Genomic DNA, 21,388 nt, shown 5'->3' on the forward strand with positions numbered 1-21,388 from the left:
TAGTTTTAGCATTAAATGACTTAGAAGTGGAGGATATTTTGGTTGGCAGGAATTAAATACCAGTTTGTTTCAATTAAATATAAAACTCTACATTTACATAGAAGAGTAGTTAACCACTGTAATACTTTTCTTTTTGAAGCACAGAGAGGTCATTAATACCATTAAAAAGTTACTTAGGCCAGGTGTGGTGGCTCAAGCCTGTAATCCCAGCACTTTGGGAGGCCGACGCGGGTGGATTACCTGAGGTCAGGAGTTCAAGACCAGCCTAGCCAACATGGTGAAACCCCGTCTCTAGTAAAAACAAAAAAATTAGCTGGGCGTGGTGGTGCATGCCTGTAATCCCAGCTACTCTGGAGGCTGAGGCATGAGAATCACTTGAATCTGGGAGGCAGAGGGTGCAGTGGGCCCAGATGGCACCACTGCACTCCAGCCTGGGTGACAGAGCAAAACTCTGTCTCAAAAAAAGGAAAAAAAAGTTACTTACATATAGAAAAAAAAAAAAGTTACTTACATATAAAAGTATTCACTGGGTAACTGGTGACAAAATCTGTTGCAAGGGCAGGCAATGCAAATTGGCAACCATTTTCCTATAACCATTTTAATACTAAAGGGGATAATCCAGAGCCTTTGTACATAACATGTAACCTACTAGTTACCCACCCACCTACTTTACTGTTTATATTATATAATTCCGTCAGCGGCAACTTGATGCTTATTCTCCATAGTACAGTTTTAAAGTGTCCAACAGAAGGTAAAATCCTTTAAGGAAACTACCCAACATCCTTTTAGATTTTATAATATCTTAAAAATATTAAATCTGAAAATATTTTTAAGTCTAAAATTTAATCAATATATTAAATTTCAGTCTTCAATTTAATATGCATTAAATATCAGGAATTTTAATTAACATGCTAAAATAGTCATATTCAATTATTAAGGTGTTTTTTTTTTTAAAAAAGCTTTACTTCTGAAAGCCTATTACATCAAATTAAATGTGAACTTGTTACCCATATGGCAATTAAAAATTTCAAATAAGAACAAACATTTAGCTATCACTCCATACCAACATCTGGAAAACCACTATCTTTAGTTCAGATGGATGGGAATATTGTTTATTTACAGTATGACTTCTATGTAGTACACTAGCTCAACAATTTCACAATTACTGCAGCTTAAATTTTTTATTCTTGGAAAGCACTTGCTTAAAATTTTGATCTTCTTTTATGTTATTACCATCACACCAAAGCACTATTTAAATGCAATCAACTGTCACATGATGACTTATTATTTAGCTTTTCTGTAATCTTATCAGTGTATTTCCAAAGCCTTTTTTTTTTTTTTTTTTTGAGATGGCTGGAGTGCAGTGGTGCAATCTCAGTCCACTGCAATCTTCGCCTCCTGGGTTCAAGCGATTCTCCTGCCTCAGCCTCCAGAGTAGCTGAGATTACAGGCATTTGACACCATGCCTGGCTAATTTTTGTATTTCAGTAGAGATGGGGTTTCACCATGTTGGCCAGGCTGGTCTCTCAAACTCCTGACCTCAAATGATCCACCTGCCTCAGTCTCCCAAAGTGCTGGGATTACAGGTGTGAGCCGCCACAGCCTCCTGAGTAGCTGGGACCACAGGCACAAATCACCACACCTGGCCAATTTCTTCTAATAGGGTTTTACCACATTGCCCAGGCTGGTCTTGAACTCACGCAATCCACCCACCTAGGCCTTGGGATTACAGGTGTGAGCCACCATGGCCGATCGTTTCTTTTTTCCCTTTTAGGTTAGGTTATTCCTGTGGGGTTTTTTTGTTGTTGACAGGTTATTCCTGTGCCTGCCCTGCCTTCAACCTCCGCTCTTTGAGAGGTAGAGGAGTTGATGCTTTACAGAGTCAAAACACCAACTATGGTTTCCACAAAAAATAGATTTCTACCCAAATTGGAAGCCTGCTAATTAAAGAGATACTTACAGTATCCACTAACCATGAGAAATCATCCTCTCTCCCCAAACGAAAAGGATGCTAGTGATCTAATCAGTGGCAAAAAACAAAACAAAACAAAACAACAACAACAACAAAACACACACACACACACACACACACACAAAAACCCACAGGTCAGAGTTAATGTATGATTACAACGAAGACAATGGTCCGGCGCAGTGGCTGACACCTGTAATCCTAACACTTTGGGAGGTTGAGACAGGTGGATCATTTGAGTCCAGGAGTTCAAGACCAGCCTGTCCAACATGGTGAAACTCTGTCTCTGCTAAAAATACAAAAAAATTAGGCGGGCGGGGTGGCTCATGCCTGTAATCGCAGCTACTCGGGAGGCTGAGGTGGGAGAATCACTTGATTCTGGGAGGCAGAGGTTGCAGTGAGCCGAGACTGCACCACTGCACTTCAGCCTGGGCAACAGAGCAAGACCCTGTTTGAAACAAACAAACAAACAAAAAAAAACGAAGACAAGTTTAATGAAGTGCAGTGGCTCATGCCTGTAATCCCAGCACTTTGGGAGGCTGAGGCTGGAGGACTGCTTGAGCTCAGGAGTTCAGGGTCAGCCTGAACAACAGCACGACCCCATCTCTACCAAAAAAAAAAAAAAAAAGAAAAAATTAGTCTAGCATGGTAGTACATGCCTGTAGTCCCCACTACTTTGGGAGGCTGATGTAGGAGGATTGTTTGAGCCCAGCAGGTTGAGGTGAGCTATGATGGTGCCACTGCACTCCAGCCTGGGCAACACAGTGAGACCCTGTCTCAAAACAAAAACAAAAACAAAAAACACAAGTTCAGCATCCCTTAGATATCTCATATAAGAGGCATAAAAACAATTTAGAGAAGCTAAAAAAGTACTCATGGTCCAGGAATTTGGTAAATTTCATTCTATCTTTAACTGATTAAGCTTGACAAAAACTGTATATTACATACATATACATCCAAAAATAATTTTAGAACAGAAAAGCAAGATACGTCCTTGTGTGAAATACAGTAAAAGAGGTTTATAATGTAACAGTTTTTATAGAAAAATAAATGATTTACAAATGTAATATAACACAAAGGTAACTTTAGGTTTCTAAGTTTTGAGAAGCTGTATGTTTCAGAGGAACTATTTTTCCCAAAAGCTGCTAATACATAACATGACAAGAAAAACAGAAAACACCCGATTATGTATGAAACAAATATCCTTACCTCACAGGTATTATAATCTTCAGAATCCAACAGGCTACAGAGTTTTGGTAAGAGGTCAGGCCAATTCTGCAATTCTCCCTTGGAGGCTATAGTTGTGATCAAAATACCTTGAACAGAAACACACTTCTTTAGGAAATCCAACAGCATTATGTCAGGCATTGCCATGTGAGCAACTGTATGCACAAACACATTTTATGTAAATAATAACATTTGGCCAGGCATGGTGGCTCATGCTGTAATCCCAGCATTCTGGGAGGCCGAGGCAGGCAGATCTCTTGAGCCCAGGAATTCCAGACCAGCCTGGGCAACATGATGAAACCCTCTCACTACTAAAAATACAAGAAAATCAGCTGGGCGTGATGGTATGCGCCTGTGATCCCAGCTATTCAGGAGGCTGAAGTGAGAGGATCACCTGAGTCAAGGAGGTCGAGGCTGCAGTGAGCCATGACTATGAGACCACACTCATGCCTGGGCAGAGTGAGACCCTGTCTCAAAAAATTAGTAACACTCACCAACAACACCCATATCACCATTCCGTACCTTGTGGAAAAAAAAACCTCACATAAACCAGATCTGTTTCTAATACTGTTTTTCAACATTTCACCCTCTAAGGTTTTTTGAGTTAAATTTACCAAGTATAAGAATGCAACTTCTTTTTCTGCCATAATACCAAGAATAGCTCCACCAATTAAAATTAATTCTAATGGCTGGGCATGGTGGCTCACACCTGTATTCCCAGCACTTTGGGAGGCCGAGGCGGGTGGATCACATGAGGTTGGGAGTTCAAGACCAGCCTGACCAACATGGAGAAACCCCATCTCTACTAAAAATACATAACTAGCCGGGCATGGTGGTGCATGCCTGTAATCTCAGCTACTCAGGAGGCTGAGGCAGGAGAATCGCTTGAACCCGGGAGGCGGAGGTTGCGGTGAGCCGAGATCGCGCCACTGCACTCCAGTCTGGGCAACAAGAACGAAATTCTGTCTTAAAAAAAAAAAAAAAAAAAAAATTCTAATTTATCCATACAAAAGAGTAGAAAGAAAATATGCCAAAACGTTAGCAGCACTTAACACTGGGTGATGAACTTATGAGTCTGTTAGGTTCAAATAAAAGACACATTAAGAAGCTAAAAATAGCTCCCTGACTTAATCTGGAACCAGAGCCAAGGACCATGGTAGGAAAAACTTAAGCAGATGAGTATCACTTGAGAATAATCCTGTATGTTTCACTGCTTACAACACTCTCCCTCATGTAGGCAGGCTATATACTCCTACAGCAGTTCCCACTTACTGGATCAAGAATGAGTCGCCAGAAAGGCGATCTGCAAGGCTGGGTGGCCCATGCTCACTGATCATATTGTTCTGACTGGATTATCTCAACTGTGTTATGCAGTAGAGTTGTGATAGTCAATGAATTATGCAAATACACACAAACGTAAGGAAAGTTTTGTGTTAACACAAACACAAGGACAACAGAAAGGTTTCGTGTTAATATTTTTTTCTGCCTTAGTAAACATATTAGTGATATAATATGCTTAGTGATTATGGATCTTTTAGTGCCAGAAGAGTATAAACTCTGACAACAGGCAAATTACATGCATTCTAAGCTGCAAAATATGAGTGTACAAAAATGAAAAAAGAAAACTCTTCATAGGGTTATTCTGAAAATTCAATTGGATATATAGAAAATGCCTGCCATCTAGTAAACACTCAATGACTATCACTGAACAGCAAATATCACCATGTGTATAAATTTTCTACCTTTAGTTCTGAGAAGGTTGCTCTCAATGATAAAGAACTAAAAAAGAATCTAGAAAGTAAAGCTCCCGGCAAATTTATTCTCCACACACAAAAAAATTAAATTGTATAGTAAGAATTAATGTACTGATAGCATTTTCAAGATATAGCCCTTACAATAAAATAGCCTTCCATTAAGATCCAAAAGCAGCAAGATCTGATCGTTCCTGCAAATTAGTCTTTCCTAAAGTTAAAATATAAAAGAAATAAGGGAATGAGAAAGATCTGGATCTGTCTAAAAGAAACCAAGCATAACTTAATATTTCTCAGTATTTACAACAAATATGGGAATGAAATCAGTGTGCTTGGCAACACCTATTAAAATCTTAAAAATGTTTAAACACACTTTGACCCAATAATGCCAAATACACAAATTAATCCTATAGAAATTTTCCTGTAATTGTACAAACATACACAAGAGAATACTCATTGAAATAATAAAATTACAAACAAACTGTATACTCTCTAAACAAGAGAAACATCTTTACTTCATCTGATGAATTACCCCACAGTCATTCAGATGTGGTCCCTTCCAAATAGACTTCCTTTAAAAGATTCCCAACATGTATTGTTAAGGTTAATAAAAATTTTAAAAGCCAAAGCTGCTAGTCTATTTTTATAATCAGTAATCTTTTAATTAAAATATTTAAGTACTGTATATATTATTAATAGATACTAAGAAATACAAAAATAACACATGGTCCTTTCCCTCAAGGAGCTCAGTCAGGCACTCCCTGACCCCAACACGTGGCATGGTCTGGAGACATTTTTGGTTGCTACAGCAGGGTATGTGGCTGCTGCTGGTATCCAGTGGGTAGAGGTCAGGTGTGCTGATTAACATCCTGCAGTGCACAGACAAAATAGCCCAACAACAAAGAATTATCCAGTCCAAAATGTCAAGTGCTGAGGTTGGAAAACTCTGGTCTAGAGGAACAGAGTCCTACATCAACTGATAATGTAGAGTCAGAGTACTTGCACTACTATACATATACCAAGAATTTTCTGTGAAGGTTAGTAAGTGATGAAGAGTCTGTTGCCAATTCTTAGAGATGATTTTCAGAAACTCCAAAAAATTATTTCACTTACAAAATATGTTCCTAGAAGTGTTTTAAATCTTTTTCTCATGTAAACTAAGATTAGGCAATTTGGGTGATTAAAAAAAAAAAAAAAACCTTTCCAGATTTGTTGGAAAGCACCAATGTGTTTAAATAACTCATCAATTTTCCTGAAGCAAAACAAACAAAACAACAACAGAACTATAAAGTACTTTAGAGTCTTTTTTTTTTTTTTGAGACGGAGTCTCACTCTGTCATCCAGGCTGGAGTGCAGTGGCGTGATCCTGGCTCACTGCAAGCTCCGCCTCCCGGGTTCACGCCATTCTCCTGCCTCAGCCTCCCGAGTAGCTGGGACTACAGGTGCCCACCACCACACCCGGATAATTTTTTGTATTTTTAGTAGAGACGGGGTTTCACCATGTTAGCCAGGATGGTTTCGATCTCCTGACCTCGTGATCCGCCCGCCTTGGCCTCCCAAAGTGCTGGGATTACAGGCATGAGCCACCGCACCTGGCCAATACTTTAGTCTTAATGCTGTGCCCCCAAAATAATTTCTCCCCTCTTTGGGAAGAATCTGTCAATCATACTTTCCACCACCTTCACTAATACATATCAAAAAGTGGGGTGGAGGTGGGTGTGAAGGCAGGAGGGACAAAAATGAACTCATTTTTAGCTAACTTATTTCAAGCTCATAGCTGTTTTATCTAGTTAATATTACAGACTTTTTAAAATAGAAAATTTCACATACATATATAAAAATAGAAAAATATAATGAACTAAATGTATCCATTAACTAGCTTCAGCAGTCATTAATACACGGTCAATCTTGTTTCATCCATACTTCTACCCACAACCACCTTCACATTCCTAATTGCTTTTTTATCAAATCCTAGACATCATGTCATTTGAAAATATACTGCAGTTATGTTTGAAGCTCCTTCATCTGTAGTAAAGCAACTAAATAAAAGCTGTTTCTATACTGAAAACTGCAGTGGTCCCTCACAATTAGAATACTTAAATATCTACTTAACATAAACAAACTAAAATGAAAGACCTTTCGTATTCTACTAATACACAGCAAGAAATAAAAATGCCTACATAAGTCAATTTCACCAATCTCTGTTTTAAAATAAGTCAGATGATACCTAAGTGCTTAAATAATTCCAAAGATAAAGTCAGCTCCTAAACATGTTCAAAAACCTTATGGAAGGTGAAAGTACTCATTAGGAGATAAAACCAATTCTTCTCTCCCTAGTGCTATTACTTCTAACCTTTCAAATTTAAAGACACAAAGTATTGTAGTTTGAACCAAATGGCACTTAAAGATAGGTTTATAATGAAATACAGTTTAGGAAGAAACAATCTCATAACTCATTTCTATATCCTCTCCTTTCCTTTCAGCTGAGTTGCCAACACTCAGAGGAAACCCACCTTCCTTCTAAATTCCATTCCACTTATGTATGGAGATTTCTCTCCTGGATCTGAAATGGAAAAGGCTGGCACACGCTCACCATTCTTTTTAACAGTGTCAAGAGTAGGTAAAGCCTTAAGGTATGTAAGAGTACATTAGAGTAATCTAGGGAGTCCTTTTTCTCAAACCACAAATGTCCTCTACCCATCAAATGTAAAATTAGTGTCAATGATGGCACTGTTTAATACAAGAATATCTGCAGGGAGGTCATAGAGCCAATGCTTTGTAAGTAAGAGATAAATATTTTTCAAGCCCACAAGACAAAATAGGAACTCTTTTTTTTTTTGAGACAGATTTTCACTCGTCACCCAGGCTGCAGTGCAATGGCGTGATCTCAGCTTACTGCAACCTGCACCTCCCGGGTTCAAGCGATTTTCCTGCCTCAGGCTCCCAAGTAGCTGGGATTACAAGCACACGCCACCACACCCGGCTAATTTTTTTGTATTTTTAGTAGAGACAGGGTTTCACCATGTCAGGCTGGTCTCGAACTCCTGATCTCAGGTGATCCATCCGCCTCAGCCTCCCAAAGTGCTGGGATTACAGGCATGAGCCACCGTGCCCAGCCAGGAACTCTTAATGAAAGCATCTGACTCATTTAATGGACTTTCATTTAACCAGCCTGGGTAGATTAACAGAAGCTTTCCAGGTCCTTGTAGAAGTTAGCTGCTTAAGCCCATGGTATACTAAAGGCTGCCCATTAGTAGGCTCCTCTTCAGTATGGCTATTTATTACTGCTTCCACTGGTTGGCAAATTGTGTTAACCAATAGCCAGTTGTGTGTGTTTCCAAATAGATTTATACGAGTTACTATAATTAAGCATGTTAATTCAGTATTACATAAGCTAACAGAAAGTTGTACTGCCCCTGAAAATAAGCTGAACGCTCTGAAAAGACTAAAAAGTTGCTGCTGAATTACTGACAAGGCTAATATTTAAAAACAAGGGAGAAAATAGTAAAAATATAGAATCTTATATACACTTAGGTTTTTCATAAGCAATTAAAAAGTATTTCTTCACATGTAAAAGTGAAACAAGAAATTATGCATCATGCTAGGCAGAAAATAGGAACTCCAAGCCAGGCGCCATGGCTCAGGCCTGTAATCTCAGCACTTTGGGAGGCTGAGGCAGGCGGATCACCTGAGGTCAGGAGTTATAGACCAGCCTGGCCAACATGGTAAAACCCTGTCTCTACTAAAAAGTACACAAATTAGCCAGGCATGGTGGCCGGTGCCTGTAATCACAGCTACTCAGGAGGCTGAGGCAGGAGAATCGCTTGAATCCAGGAGGCAGAGGTTGCAGTGAGTCAAGATTGTGCCACTGTACCCCAGCCTGGGCAACAGAGACTGCTTCAAAAAAAAACAAAAAAACAAACAGAACTCTAATCTGCATGCTCAAGAAAAAGTAGTGTCCGCAAATTAATATCACTTGTTGATGCCCCATTTTAACCAACTCTGATTAGGCTAAGTTTGATTAGGCTCTCCTCTTATCCAGGGTCACTAGTTTCACTGGATGAGAGCGCTTTTACCATGATTACACCATTTCAAAAGCATTTAAAGGCAATGAAAGTTTCCCCATCACAATTTAACATGGAACAGATAAAAATTCCTAAGGAAATAATCTGTCATCTCTAAAAATGACCCAGTTACAAACAAAGTAAGCAAAACTGTTGTAATATAACTTACCAACAGTGGCTCTAATCAGAGGAGAGGAGTCACCAATATTATTTAAACATTCACTTTTAATAAAGTCTGTTACACCATTTGGGAAGTTCTGAAAGTGTGCTTTCACATTATTCTTCAAGATAAGACCACTCAATGATCTTGTGGGTTCATCTGTAATAAAACAGTAATAGTAATGAGTTTTGAAGTAGTCTTAATTTCAAAATGTGCCGATAAGTTTTACAAACATTTATATTCAAAAGTTGATTGACATTCAAACTTGCTATAACCAGTTAAAATAATTATAACTGATTAACAAAAGATTAGCTCTATCATTTATAGCTCAGGGTTTTTCAACCTTGACATACTGACAATTATTTATTGGAGGGTGCTGTCCTGTGCATTTTAAGATGTTAAGTAGCATCATCAGCCACAGATGCCAGCAGCACCCCTCCAAGCTGTGTTAACCAAAAATGTTGCCAGATAATGTCAAATGTTTTCTGGGGGTTAAAATTGCCAATGGTTGAGAACCACTGATTTAAGAGTTAATTTCGTTTATATATATGGCCACTGTGCTCAAGCTTTATTGTTTCCTGATATACACATCATTATAGGGCTGGAAGTATTAGTCTTAAACATATCCTATTAAAATTTTGTTGCTGTTTTTTTTCTTTAAGGCTGGGCGTGGTGGTTCATGCCTGTAATCCCAGCACTTTGGAAGGCCAGGAGTTCGAGACCAGACCGGCCAACATTGTGAAACCCCGTATCTACTAAAAACCCCCAAATTAGCCAGGCATAGTGGTGTGTGCCTTTAATCCCAGCTGCTTGGGAGGCGGAGGCAGGAGAATCACTTGAACTCAGAAGGCAGAGGCTGCAGGCAGAGAAGCCAAGATCATGCCACTACACTCCAGCCTAGGCGACAGAGTGAGACTGTCTCAAAAACAAACAAAAAAATTTTTGAAATCATTTTCCTCCAGTGTCAAAAAAATGTAATATTGAAAAATTAAGTGGACAAAGAATATATAAGATCTTCATGTAACAAATATAATTGCTGTTAATTTATATCATGTTTTTCATTTGCCTCTGAACTTAAAAGCAAAAAAAAAACCTCCAAAAACATTTAAAAAGAGTTTTCTTAAAATACGTTTAATCCATAGATAGTATTTACAAATTTTCAAAAAGCTACTTAATACTAGTAGAACATAACTGACGGCTTTACCAGTTGGCATCAACACCAACAATATTAGCAATAGTTAACATCTTCGAAATGCTTATGACTTATTAAACATTGCTAAGTGCTTTCCAAGTGGCACTGCACTTAATCCTTACAACTTCATGAGGCAGGTATTATTCACCCCATTGCACAAGTGAAGAAACTAAGGACTTTGAATCCTTCTTCAGTATTACCCCCCCTCAAAGGGCTATAAGATGAAGAGCTGGCATGTTGAACAGAATGTTATTGTAACACCATTGTTTTACCCGTCTTATTAAAAAATAATATATCCCAAGCTTGTTCTAGTTAGTATGATGTTCCCAAACTCTGACTGGCACTGAAATCTTCAAGAGTGAAGCACATGTAGAAGCAAAAAGAGCAGTTTCTCTGCACACAAACTTCATTCAGGTCATCATAGCACTATAAAACCTTGCATGTCATCATTTAAAAACTACTTTCCATTTTCAATTACAACCCATTGCGAGACTCCGTCTCAAAACAAAACAAAACAAACAAACAAAAATACCTTTAAATTCTCTTAAAAGTTAAAAACTGCCATGAAATAAATGAAGCCAGATATTTAACTTCTTTAAGCAATAAACTTGCCTTAAATTACCTGTTAATAATTCAGCCATATAATTATTTTAAATGGCATGACTTTGTTTACGAGAAATATAGTATATTGTTTTTACCATAAAGGTTACAAGATGAAGAATTTTCATAAACCACAACATGAGGTGAAACAATTCAATATTAAAAGTATATACTCTCTTAAAATCCATTTTAAAAATTCAACGACTAACGATTTCCTTTGTTTTACAAAAATTAAGACTACTTCAGTGGACCCTCAATTTGTTCATTTGTAAAGTGAGATAATTAGAGCAGGTCATCTGAGGTCTCTTATAGATCAAAAATTTTACTCTATAATTCAGTGATAAGATTACTACATAAGCATTTTCATTTAAGATGTTACTTGTATTGCTGCTTTAATATGAACAGCCATGATGCAAAGATTTTTTTAAAATGGAAAACTACATGCAGCAAACTTGTGTCCCAATCTTCCCAGGGAAAAAAAATAAATGCATAAACACAAGAAGAAATATCAAGTGTTACACCAACGTAAAACTACTGCATCCTCAGAGAAACTGCATAATGAACATAAGAAACACATTTTAGGGTCAAGAAAATCTGAATAAAATCCTTTCCAACATTTTATGGTTTTGTAATTAATGTCTCTGTGGAAGCAATGACTTCCAAACTCTCTTGCCACTACTTAACAAGTTGTGTGTTTGTGTTTTTTTAAGTACTTCTGAAGCACTTAAGTACACTGGAGTGCAGTGGCACGATCACAGCTCACCGTAGCCTTGACCTCCTGAGCTCAGGTGATCCTCCCACCTCAGCCTCCTGAGTAGCGGGACCACAGGTGTGTGCCACTATGCTAGCTAATTTTTACAGAGATGGAGTTTCACCATTCACTATGTTGCTGATCTTGAACTCCTTGCCTGAAGCAATCTTCCTGCTTTGGCCTCTCAAAGTGCTGGGATTACAGGCGTGAGCCACCTTGCCTGGCCTGAGGTATCCTTATATCCCAAGAAAGAGCCACCTTGCCTGGCCTGAAGGAAGTATCCTTATATCCCAAGAAAGCTTTACTCAAGAGTGTAATATGGTAACAATCCTAATATTTGGAATGTAGGATAAGAACATGAGAGTGGACACCTTAGTGAAAATAAATTTAAAAATTTCATATAAAACAATTAGATTTAAAAAATCCATTTATAAATATCTTAGTATAAGAAACAAACAGGTTGATCACAAACTGTGTCAGAAAAATTTCTATATTAAGAAGCAATGTATCACAAATATCAAACTAGCAATATTAATTGTTGAAATAATTCTTAGTTTCTTAAAACCTAGACTTAAGAGTTCTAAATTTTCTATTGTGTCCTTCATTCACAAATTAAAATCCCCCAAATTAACTACAAAATCAACTGAAAATAATTCAAAAGAAATCACCGCGCAAGAATTATGAAAATCTGAATACAAATCAGTGAGTTTTTACTACACATTAACACCATTAACCTGTCAGAATTTGGAGCTGAAACTTTACAGATGGTCTGGTTGTCTAAAACTTGTTATTTCCCAATTCCAAGTGCAGTGATTTTATTAATTGCACCATGGCTTCTAAAACACTGATCACTGAATAGGGTACAGTGCTTTCATTTACAGGCCAATCAGTTGCGCAATAAATATTTAATTGACTTCTATGTGTCCACAATGTTTCAGGAAGGGAATACCCAAATAATGCTATGAGAAACAACTCTCACTACAACGTAAGCTCCTTGAGGGCAGTGATTTTTGTCTGTTTTGTTCACTTTTCTCTCCTGCGCCTGTAAATTGCATGGCAGAGATGGCGCTCCATAAATATTTATGAAATAATGTCTGAAATAATGTCTAGTGGGATGCATTACATATTATTAGAAATAATCAAATGACCATGTTATTTAAAAATCAGACTACTCAGGCTTTAAACTGTCATAGAAATCATTTAAATTTAAAATTAAGAGTCATGAAAAAGTTTCATGTAGACTTTTAGAAGTTTTTTAAAAAGTTACAAAAGTCTACTTATGAATAGAATGATCCCACTTTTTGCTAAATAATTTTAAAATAGTATGTGACCATATAAGAGCAGAGAAGGATATAATTGAAGAGATCAACAATAATCATCTCTGGAAGATGGGATAAATAATTTTTCATTTTGATTATATGACCTTTCAATTTTTTTCTACAAAAAACACACATATTCAGTTATTAAAACCTACATTCAATCTTTGTATTACAACCTTTGTTATATCCATCTATATGCATGAAAGCAAAACATTAAAGTAGACTTTGCAACAAGTTTTTCATCTGCAAAGAATTAAGTAACTTATTATACAAACACCCTATTAAAAATGAATGCTGGCTGGGCACAGTGGCTCACACCTGCAATCCAAGCACCTTGGGAGACTGCGGCAGGCGAATCCCCAGAGGCCAGGAGTTCAAGGTTGGCCTGGCCAACAAGGCAAAACTCTGTCTCTACTAAAAATACAAAAAAATTAGCTGGATGTGATGGCGCATGCCTGTAATCCCGGCTACTAGGGAGGTTTGGCATGAGAATTGCTTGAACCCAGGAGGCAGATATTGTGGTGAGCCAAGATCGCACCACTGCACTCCAGCCTGGGTGATAGAGTGAGACTCTGTCTGTATATACATAAAAAAAAAGGAATTCTCATTAAACATGTAAATACTGAGTGGTATTAACTAAGACTGTTCATCCCACATCTATAAAGCACAAGGTTACTACAAAATGAAATCCTTTGAAATGAATAATTCTCAGTACATTTAAATAGATCTTAAAGAAACTTTAAATAGTTATCAATACAAATCCTACTTACCTTCAGATTTTAATTTTGTAAGAACAAAAATCAAGTAGTTGTTAAAGTCTGGATACTGATTAAGTTGTTCCAGTTTCTAGAACAAACAGTAGTTAAGGAAACTTCTCTGCGTAATCTCAGGAAGAAATTAAGCATTTTGTATCTAAAAATCAAGGATCTCTTTGGTGGTATTTTCAGTCCTGCGTTTTTTTTTTAAACTAAGAATAAGGATATCTTACTAAATCTATCAACATGCTATTTCAAAAACACGCTAGTGCTTGCTAAACCTCTTAGGTGCTTTATGGCTGAAATGTATCAATTACATGCAATACAACATAAGAAAGTTCCAGCTTCAGCATGCTCAATATAGCAAAAAATATTGAAAAAAATTCTTGGATTTCAACTTTAAACCACTCTAAATAGAAAGGTATTTAAGCATAAAATGACAAAAATAAAAGCATTCCAAATGAAAACAAGTCTCTCAGAGTTGAAGATCATTTAGAGAAATTAACTTTATAGAATAACTTTAAAAAAAAAGATACTTTTCAGACTCATTTGTTCTTTAGAATCCAAAAAGATAAAGTCCCATTTATGCACAAGGCTATATATCTTATTATAAAGTCAGCATTATGAGATTATTGCACTACAGCTGTACAATTCTTCCCCTCATCCCCAAGATGCAACATTTCTAGTGATACCAATTTGCAGGTATTTCATCGCTGTCGGAAGGCAGCTGTGACAAAATGCTCTATTACATCTTTCTTCAAGCCCTGACTCCCAACCCCTAACTAACATGCTTCTCAATTGTGTTTTACTACACAGAAAGATGTAATGTTTTGTTACCCAACAAATCTAAATTTCTGATTAAATCCATGAATCAAACTCCAGTAACACTTTATTAGCTATTTATTACATATTTGAATACCCTCAATGTTTAGGGGTCAGAAAGTAAACGAACCAACAACATAGTCTCTAGCAAAACTGCAAGGTGTAACTACTTTCTCCAACCAAGACAGTAATTCTTGTTTTAGTGAATGGCCCAGATTAACAACATGCTGATATGCCAATGAATTTTTCAAAACTATTTCCTGATAAAGCTTACCTTCTTACAACTTGAGCTACATCTCTTTATCCTATTACAGCGGTCTTTCAAAAAGTACTCAAAAGCCTATACAAAATAATAATTAAATATATTATCTTCTTAGGAGAGACAAAATAAGGCACTCTGAAACAGCAGTATGTATTCTTAGCTAAAGTAGTTTTCATCTCACAGCAACAGAAAGTTTTTCTTTCTCAGAGGACATACTAAGTTCCAGGCACACAGAATAAACTGTAAATTGACTACTAGCCCAAGCACGGTACTAAGCATTTATGAGGTACCTAATAAATGTAGACTAAAACAAGAAATTATGATATATGGTGCCACAGAATAACTACAATCCAGGATTGGGCTTAGCTAATTTAAGAAACTAGTAACTGTATCATATAATACCTGCAATTAATCAACTATCAAATTCTATCATCCCTAGAACTATGACAACACAAATTAAGACTGAGCCATAGCACGGTTTACAAGATACAAACGGCAATACATTCCAAAAGTGTTCTTTCCTCAGTACTAGAAGTATCCAAACAAAATGGCTTTAAAAAATCCAAGCAGATCTAAATCATTATCCCTTCCACTTTTAAATGGGAAGTATTACATTAACCAAGAAGGTAAGTACTAATTTTGTCATCTATTGAAGGTTTTAAATTACGGCAATGCAGTATTTCTGCGAAACCCTCGGGGTAAATAACTTCATCTTTATAGATGTTTTTAATGTAAATAAGCTCAAACACGAAGAGCTTACTTACCAAACTCCATATTAAGTAATTTTGCTGCTTTTTGACAATAAAAATCAAGAGGCTTTTCTGCAAAAAATAGTAGACTAACTTCTTTAGGCTTAAAAGATCAGGGTTTTTAAAAGGTTATTCATGATATAATGAGTGAATGTTTCCTTTACTGGATCCAGTAAGAGCTCTCCATTTGAGCACGGTTCAGGGCACTACAGAAAGCATACGTGGTAGAGTTTTGGTTCTCTTAACCTTTCCTGTCTCTAAAACCGTAGCAACAGGATCACTACACCAGCACACTCGGTAAAGACCTAGATAATTGTGCAGTCAGCCTTGAGCCAAAGCTTTAAAAAGAAAATCTCACTTGGGTGACAAGGAGTTCGCAACAGGTGTTAACACCAGTAACCCCAGGGTGAGGCACGGAGACCCCTTTCCCCCACCTGTAGGTCCCCAGCCCTTTTAGGGCAAGGACGTGGAAAAACCCCCAAGACCCACACAGCTGCAGTTCAAACCCCGCGCCAGCTCCACCCATTTCTGGCCAGTCAGGCGGCGAGCTCCGCCGCACACAGAGCGCCCTCCACCCGGCCTCCCGCTCGGCCTGCCACCCCCACCCACGGGGCGCATTGTGTGGGCCCGGGCCGCTCCCGCCCGCCCGCTCCCTACCCCTGCGGCAGGTCAGCGGCGGGCGGGGACGTGGCGGCCCGGCCCGCGCACATGTCGCGATCCCGGGCGGCGGCCGGGGGCCCCCGCCTCCTGCGCGCCGGAAGCCGGTGGCCTTGGCGGCGTGAGCCCCATGCGGCGGCGCCCCCGGCCCAGGCACCAGGGCCGCGTGCGCGAGTCGCCCGGCAGGGGCAGCGGCGGCTTCCCCCGCGCGCGGACCCAGGGAGGAGGCCGGTCTCGGAGGATGGGGGAGGGGCAGAGGCGGAGGCGAGGGGAGCCCCCGGCCGCCGGGAGCTGGGCCGCAGCGCGGGGCGAGCTGCGCGGGTGGCGGCCAGGCCTCGGAAAGGATACTTGTTGCACGGTTCTCTGGATGGTGGTGTCTGGGGACTGGGACTCCTTCAACAGCTGCAGGATTTGCTGAAGCCCTTGCTCGTCAGGTTTCCACTCATACTCCATCTTGGTTTGCTGCAAATAAAGCCAGACACAGGAAGAGACGGAGCAAATGTTACTCCCGGTGCACAGGCCCAGAGGCTTCCCGCGCGCAGCTGACCCGTTCTCCCCGCCACCACAACCCCAGCGCTCCCCAAACGCCGCGGACCTGCCTGAGGTGCCCCGAAGGAAGTCACGGACAGTGAAACCCGGCGGAACTGCTCCTGGCAGCCCGGCCGCCAACGTCTGCTGCTGCTGCCGCCGCGGCCGCCGAGCGCAAGAAGCCGACCAGACTGAGTCACCGCGAATTTGCAATCTGGCCCCAAGATCCGCTCACGGGAGCCCCCTGGGTCCTAGTGCCACGCAGTTTTCTCCAACCCAACCCATCTCTAATTCCGTCCAGATTACTACTGACTTAAGGGCTAATAAAAAGTCAAGTCCTTATCAAAACCCCTGCGAAACACCTGAAGAGATCTGTTTTGGGTATATTATTTTACATATACATGGTGAATTAACGAAAAATGATTGAAATAGGGTAAAAAGGTTGTTAATTTCCCTGACAGTTCAGCAATAATTAGAAGCAATAAAAATGTTTACATTTCAATTTGATATATAAGGCACTAAAAAGTCTAAAATATTGATGCAGTCGCAACCCAGACCTCGAAAACCATTATATGCAACATTTGCAGAACTTGACTTAAAAAAAATTGCATTTCTGCATAAACTTCAACTTTTGAACTCCTATTAAGGGAAATAAATTCCATTATGAAATAACTACATTCCAAAAGTAAGGACTTTGGGTCGAAGGAAACACAATAAAAATGATGTAATTTTACAACTGGGTAGTGTTTAATTCCATTAAAGTATTTTCACATACTACATTTTCTCATTTGATTTTCATTACAACCTAGTGAGGTATTATTTGCCTCCATGTGGCAACTAAAGCGAAAAAAGATTTGAGCAAACAACCTCAATCAGTGAAGACTGAGACACGAATATAGGTTTTTAAAGCTACTATGAGTTGCATCTGCTACAGTCAACTGAAGCTATTAATGACATTTTTCACTAAAACTAAATGCTTAAACAAAAACAACAAAATGTAAGTATCAAGCATGACTTATTTGTAAAAACCAAACAGTTTGATAAAGGAGAGGATTTTTAACATGAAAAGTCCCTTGCTAGTAGGGGCTTAAAAAAACTACTACCTTTCCACCTCTCTAGTTAGCTTTTTCTTTCTTTTTAAAAATGCCTTTTCCTCTCTCTTTCACTCTTATTTTTCTGCTTAATAGCCTGTAATCTGACTTTGCTCACCAAGTTCTAATGACTTCGTAAATGGCCCAATCTAATAAACTGTTCTTAAACAAAAAAAAACTCAAAACAAAATCACCACCATCTGGACATAAAATGTATTAATACTGTAGTGTTTTTATTCTAGTCTTCATTCTATGTGTTTTTATGCACATTATATTTTATAATAATGGGACTGTCCTGTTTCTTGCCTGATTTCGTATATCATTAAATATTTATTGAAAATATTTCAATAAAAAGTGAATAGTATTCCTTTGTACCACTGTCATTTATTTTTATACACTTTTATTTGATACAATATAGACACAACATTGTACAAATGATAAGCATATGATCCATAGATGGATTTTTACAAAGTGAACCCATCTGTGCAACCAACACCCAGCTCAAGATAAGAGATCGCTGAGTATGAAGAGGTTTCTTTTGTGTCCAATCCCAGCCATCAACCCTTCCTAAAGTAATCCCCAGTATAATTTCTATCACTATTAGATTTCTCCCCTTCCCTCTCTTAACTTCAGAAACTTTTAAAAAACTACAAATATTATAATAAATCAAACAACATGGTTGTATAAGACAAGTTAATTCAATCCTATCTCCAGGCTCCCTAGAGAACCCGTTTTAACAGTTTTATGTGAATCTTTCTACATTCTAATCTCACATATATTTTTCCTCTTTTTATAAGATCATCCTCCATACTACACTAATACTAACTCTACAACATTTTTTACACATTAATATGACATGGCCATAATTCCAGGCCAATACATACCAATTTAACTCACCTTTTAATAGATGCACATTGGTCTTGAGAATGGATAGAGCATAATTTGTTCAAGCATCTCCTGATTGGCTTCCAGATTGCTTCTACTTTTTTGCCACTACCAACAACACAACAAAAAAATTCTTGTACCAATGTCCCTACATAATAGTGGCAACCTGGTGGGGTTATTAGGCCAAAAAGTATGTGAATTTAAAAACTTTAAACAGTTATTACCAAATTACTTTCCAAAAAGTTACGCAATTCACACACGCCAACAATATGAATGTTTCCTTTATCTCCACCAGCACATTCTTCTAATTTTCATGAAGCTAAACAATGACAATTTAATTTCCCCTGATACTAGTGGGGGTGGGGAACTTAAAGTCTGAGCCTTAGTAATATTAGAGTTGGAGCTGCTACCAGGCATACCCTACCTGCTGAGGTGACATTCGGTTAGCCCACTTAACTCCTTAGCTGCCTTTTTAAACAAGAAACTAAAGCAAGGGACCAATAGCAGTCAAGTCTGAAAGGCATCTTCATTATCACATCCATCCTGAGGATGGCTGTACCATAATATCAGGCCAATAGCATGCTTCCTTCTTTATTTCTGTCGTCAAATACGATTTTCTTTTCAAACAGCTTGGTATTAAGGACATTTAATTTGATCAGCCTATGATGACAGAATAGGTGTTTCCCCACACCTTACTCAAATTATCTGTAACAAAGGGCTCTCAAGAATATTTGATTCAGATAACTGCTTGATAAGAGATCTTAAGCCACTTTGAACTTTTCTATCACATCTTTTTAAAAAGTGTGATAAAATCTACATACATAACATTTATCATTTTAAGTATACAGTTCAGTGGCATCCATCTCCAAAACTTACGTATTTTAAAAGCCATTAAAATAAGGAAGAATCTTATACCCTGGGGTAGCCAGACATTGCAGGGTTAATTAGATAACATCTGAAGTACTTCAAGCTAACCAAGCACATCAGGATTATTATATGAGGTAGAAATCATTTATTTAAATAGTAAACTACATTTATATTAATTAAATAGAATATCAAGATCAATATTGGATTTTCTTATAAAATTTAAATAGTACCTGGAGTATTCTTTTTGCATGTTGAAGGCTCAGCTTTCTAAATGTCTCAAAAAAAGGAAGTAGTACTTCAAATTTTGCTCCCTTAGATGATACTCCATACTACACTAATATTAACTTTACAACTTATGCCTGATTGGCCCATGACATTCAATGGTGACCAAAAAAAAAAAAAAAAAGGCATTTCAACAAGCCAAAATACAGTTATTTGAAAAACAAGATAGAAGACAGCCCCAGAATAAAAAGTAGCCTGCAAGTGGTGAGTTACTGTGATACCATTTTGGACTTTCAGAAGACTAGAGCTTACTCATGAGTAAGTTTTTAACTTAAATTTACATAAAAATTTTGAATTTTCTACAGTTGAGAATCATGTGAGGTAAAGAAGCCAGACTGGCTGAAGAGAAAGTAAAAATATATAGCTTCTTCCTTGTTGGATAGTCTGTAAAATATAGTTTAAAAAGCAGACTGGAGACTATGGACTCAACTGACCACGTTTGAATTCTAGTTCTTCCACTTAGCAGCAGTGAAAACCTGGGCAAGTTAATTAATCTAAGTCTTAGTTTCCCAACCCTAAAATGGGAATATACTAACTCTGTATGCAGATCATAGGTCCCTGGCACACAATATGTGTAATTTGAAAAATAGTAGTTTTATAGTTAAATGAATGGCTTTCTAGCATCTGCAAGATAAAATCTAACTTCTTTTCATGGAAGAAGTCTCTTCATCATCTGGTTCATCACCTTCAAAGACAATTTTATCTATGACTCAACTTCCAACTTTATGCTCCATCATCTTTTCCTGCACCTCTCCTACCTCTGAGCCTTTGCATAGGGATTTCCTGCTGGGAATGCCCTCCTTAAACCTGACCAATTGGCAAACTCCTTCTCACTCTTTAGAGCTACCCTCATTCACTGATTTTCCAAATATTTATTGAGAGTCTTTCTTGGCACTATGATTGATACTGGATACTATTTCTCTTCTGTGTCATTATTCCAAGATCTCCCCACAAGACTTAAGTGTATTTTTCATTACAGATCTATGGTTTATAGCTATTTCCATTCTAGAAACTGTCATATTGTATTATAATTATTTCTAGGTCTGTCCTGGCAATAGATCACAAGTTCCTTGAGAGCAGGGACAGTGTCTTTTCACTCTCTTTGCCTGGCAGAGTCGGTTTCAACAAATACTCGTTGAATAAACGCTATTGTTGTTGCTATTAATTCAACTGAGTAACTATTAAGTAGAACTACCATGTGCTCAGTGAATTTTGGAGATTCAAAGATTAGTAAAATATAGTTTGTTTTTATCCCCACTAAGTTCTCATTTGGTGAGAGAGGCAGATGACCTGTCAATGAATAAAGTATATGATAAAGTACAATAGGAAAAGAGAGAAAAGCAAATACATTCCACCAGGAGAGAGAGATGCATTTTCCCCCCATCTGGTTCAATTAAAATTTTTTCCATCTAATTTCAACTAAATTGAAAGTTAGATGTTTCTATCTATATGCTGAA

General features: G+C 38.0%; 1 protein-coding gene across 2 annotated transcripts in view; it reads right to left on the reverse strand.

Moving 5' to 3' along the window:
- The window catches only part of TNPO1 (transportin 1), a 98,247-nt gene that overhangs the window by 49,312 nt on the left and 27,547 nt on the right, over positions 1–21,388 (reverse strand). For both annotated transcript variants that reach the window (XM_019013437.4, XM_063700692.1), the window contains exons 2-5: positions 16,627–16,740; positions 13,804–13,879; positions 9,181–9,330; positions 3,179–3,285 (exon numbers count right to left, since the gene is read on the reverse strand). In XM_019013437.4, the coding sequence (XP_018868982.1) occupies positions 3,179–3,285; positions 9,181–9,330; positions 13,804–13,879; positions 16,627–16,740 (447 nt within the window). The remainder of the gene's footprint in view (positions 1–3,178; positions 3,286–9,180; positions 9,331–13,803; positions 13,880–16,626; positions 16,741–21,388) is intronic.

This window comes from Gorilla gorilla, chromosome 19 (assembly GCF_029281585.2).
Source record: "Gorilla gorilla gorilla isolate KB3781 chromosome 19, NHGRI_mGorGor1-v2.1_pri, whole genome shotgun sequence".
NCBI lineage: Eukaryota > Metazoa > Chordata > Mammalia > Primates > Hominidae > Gorilla > Gorilla gorilla.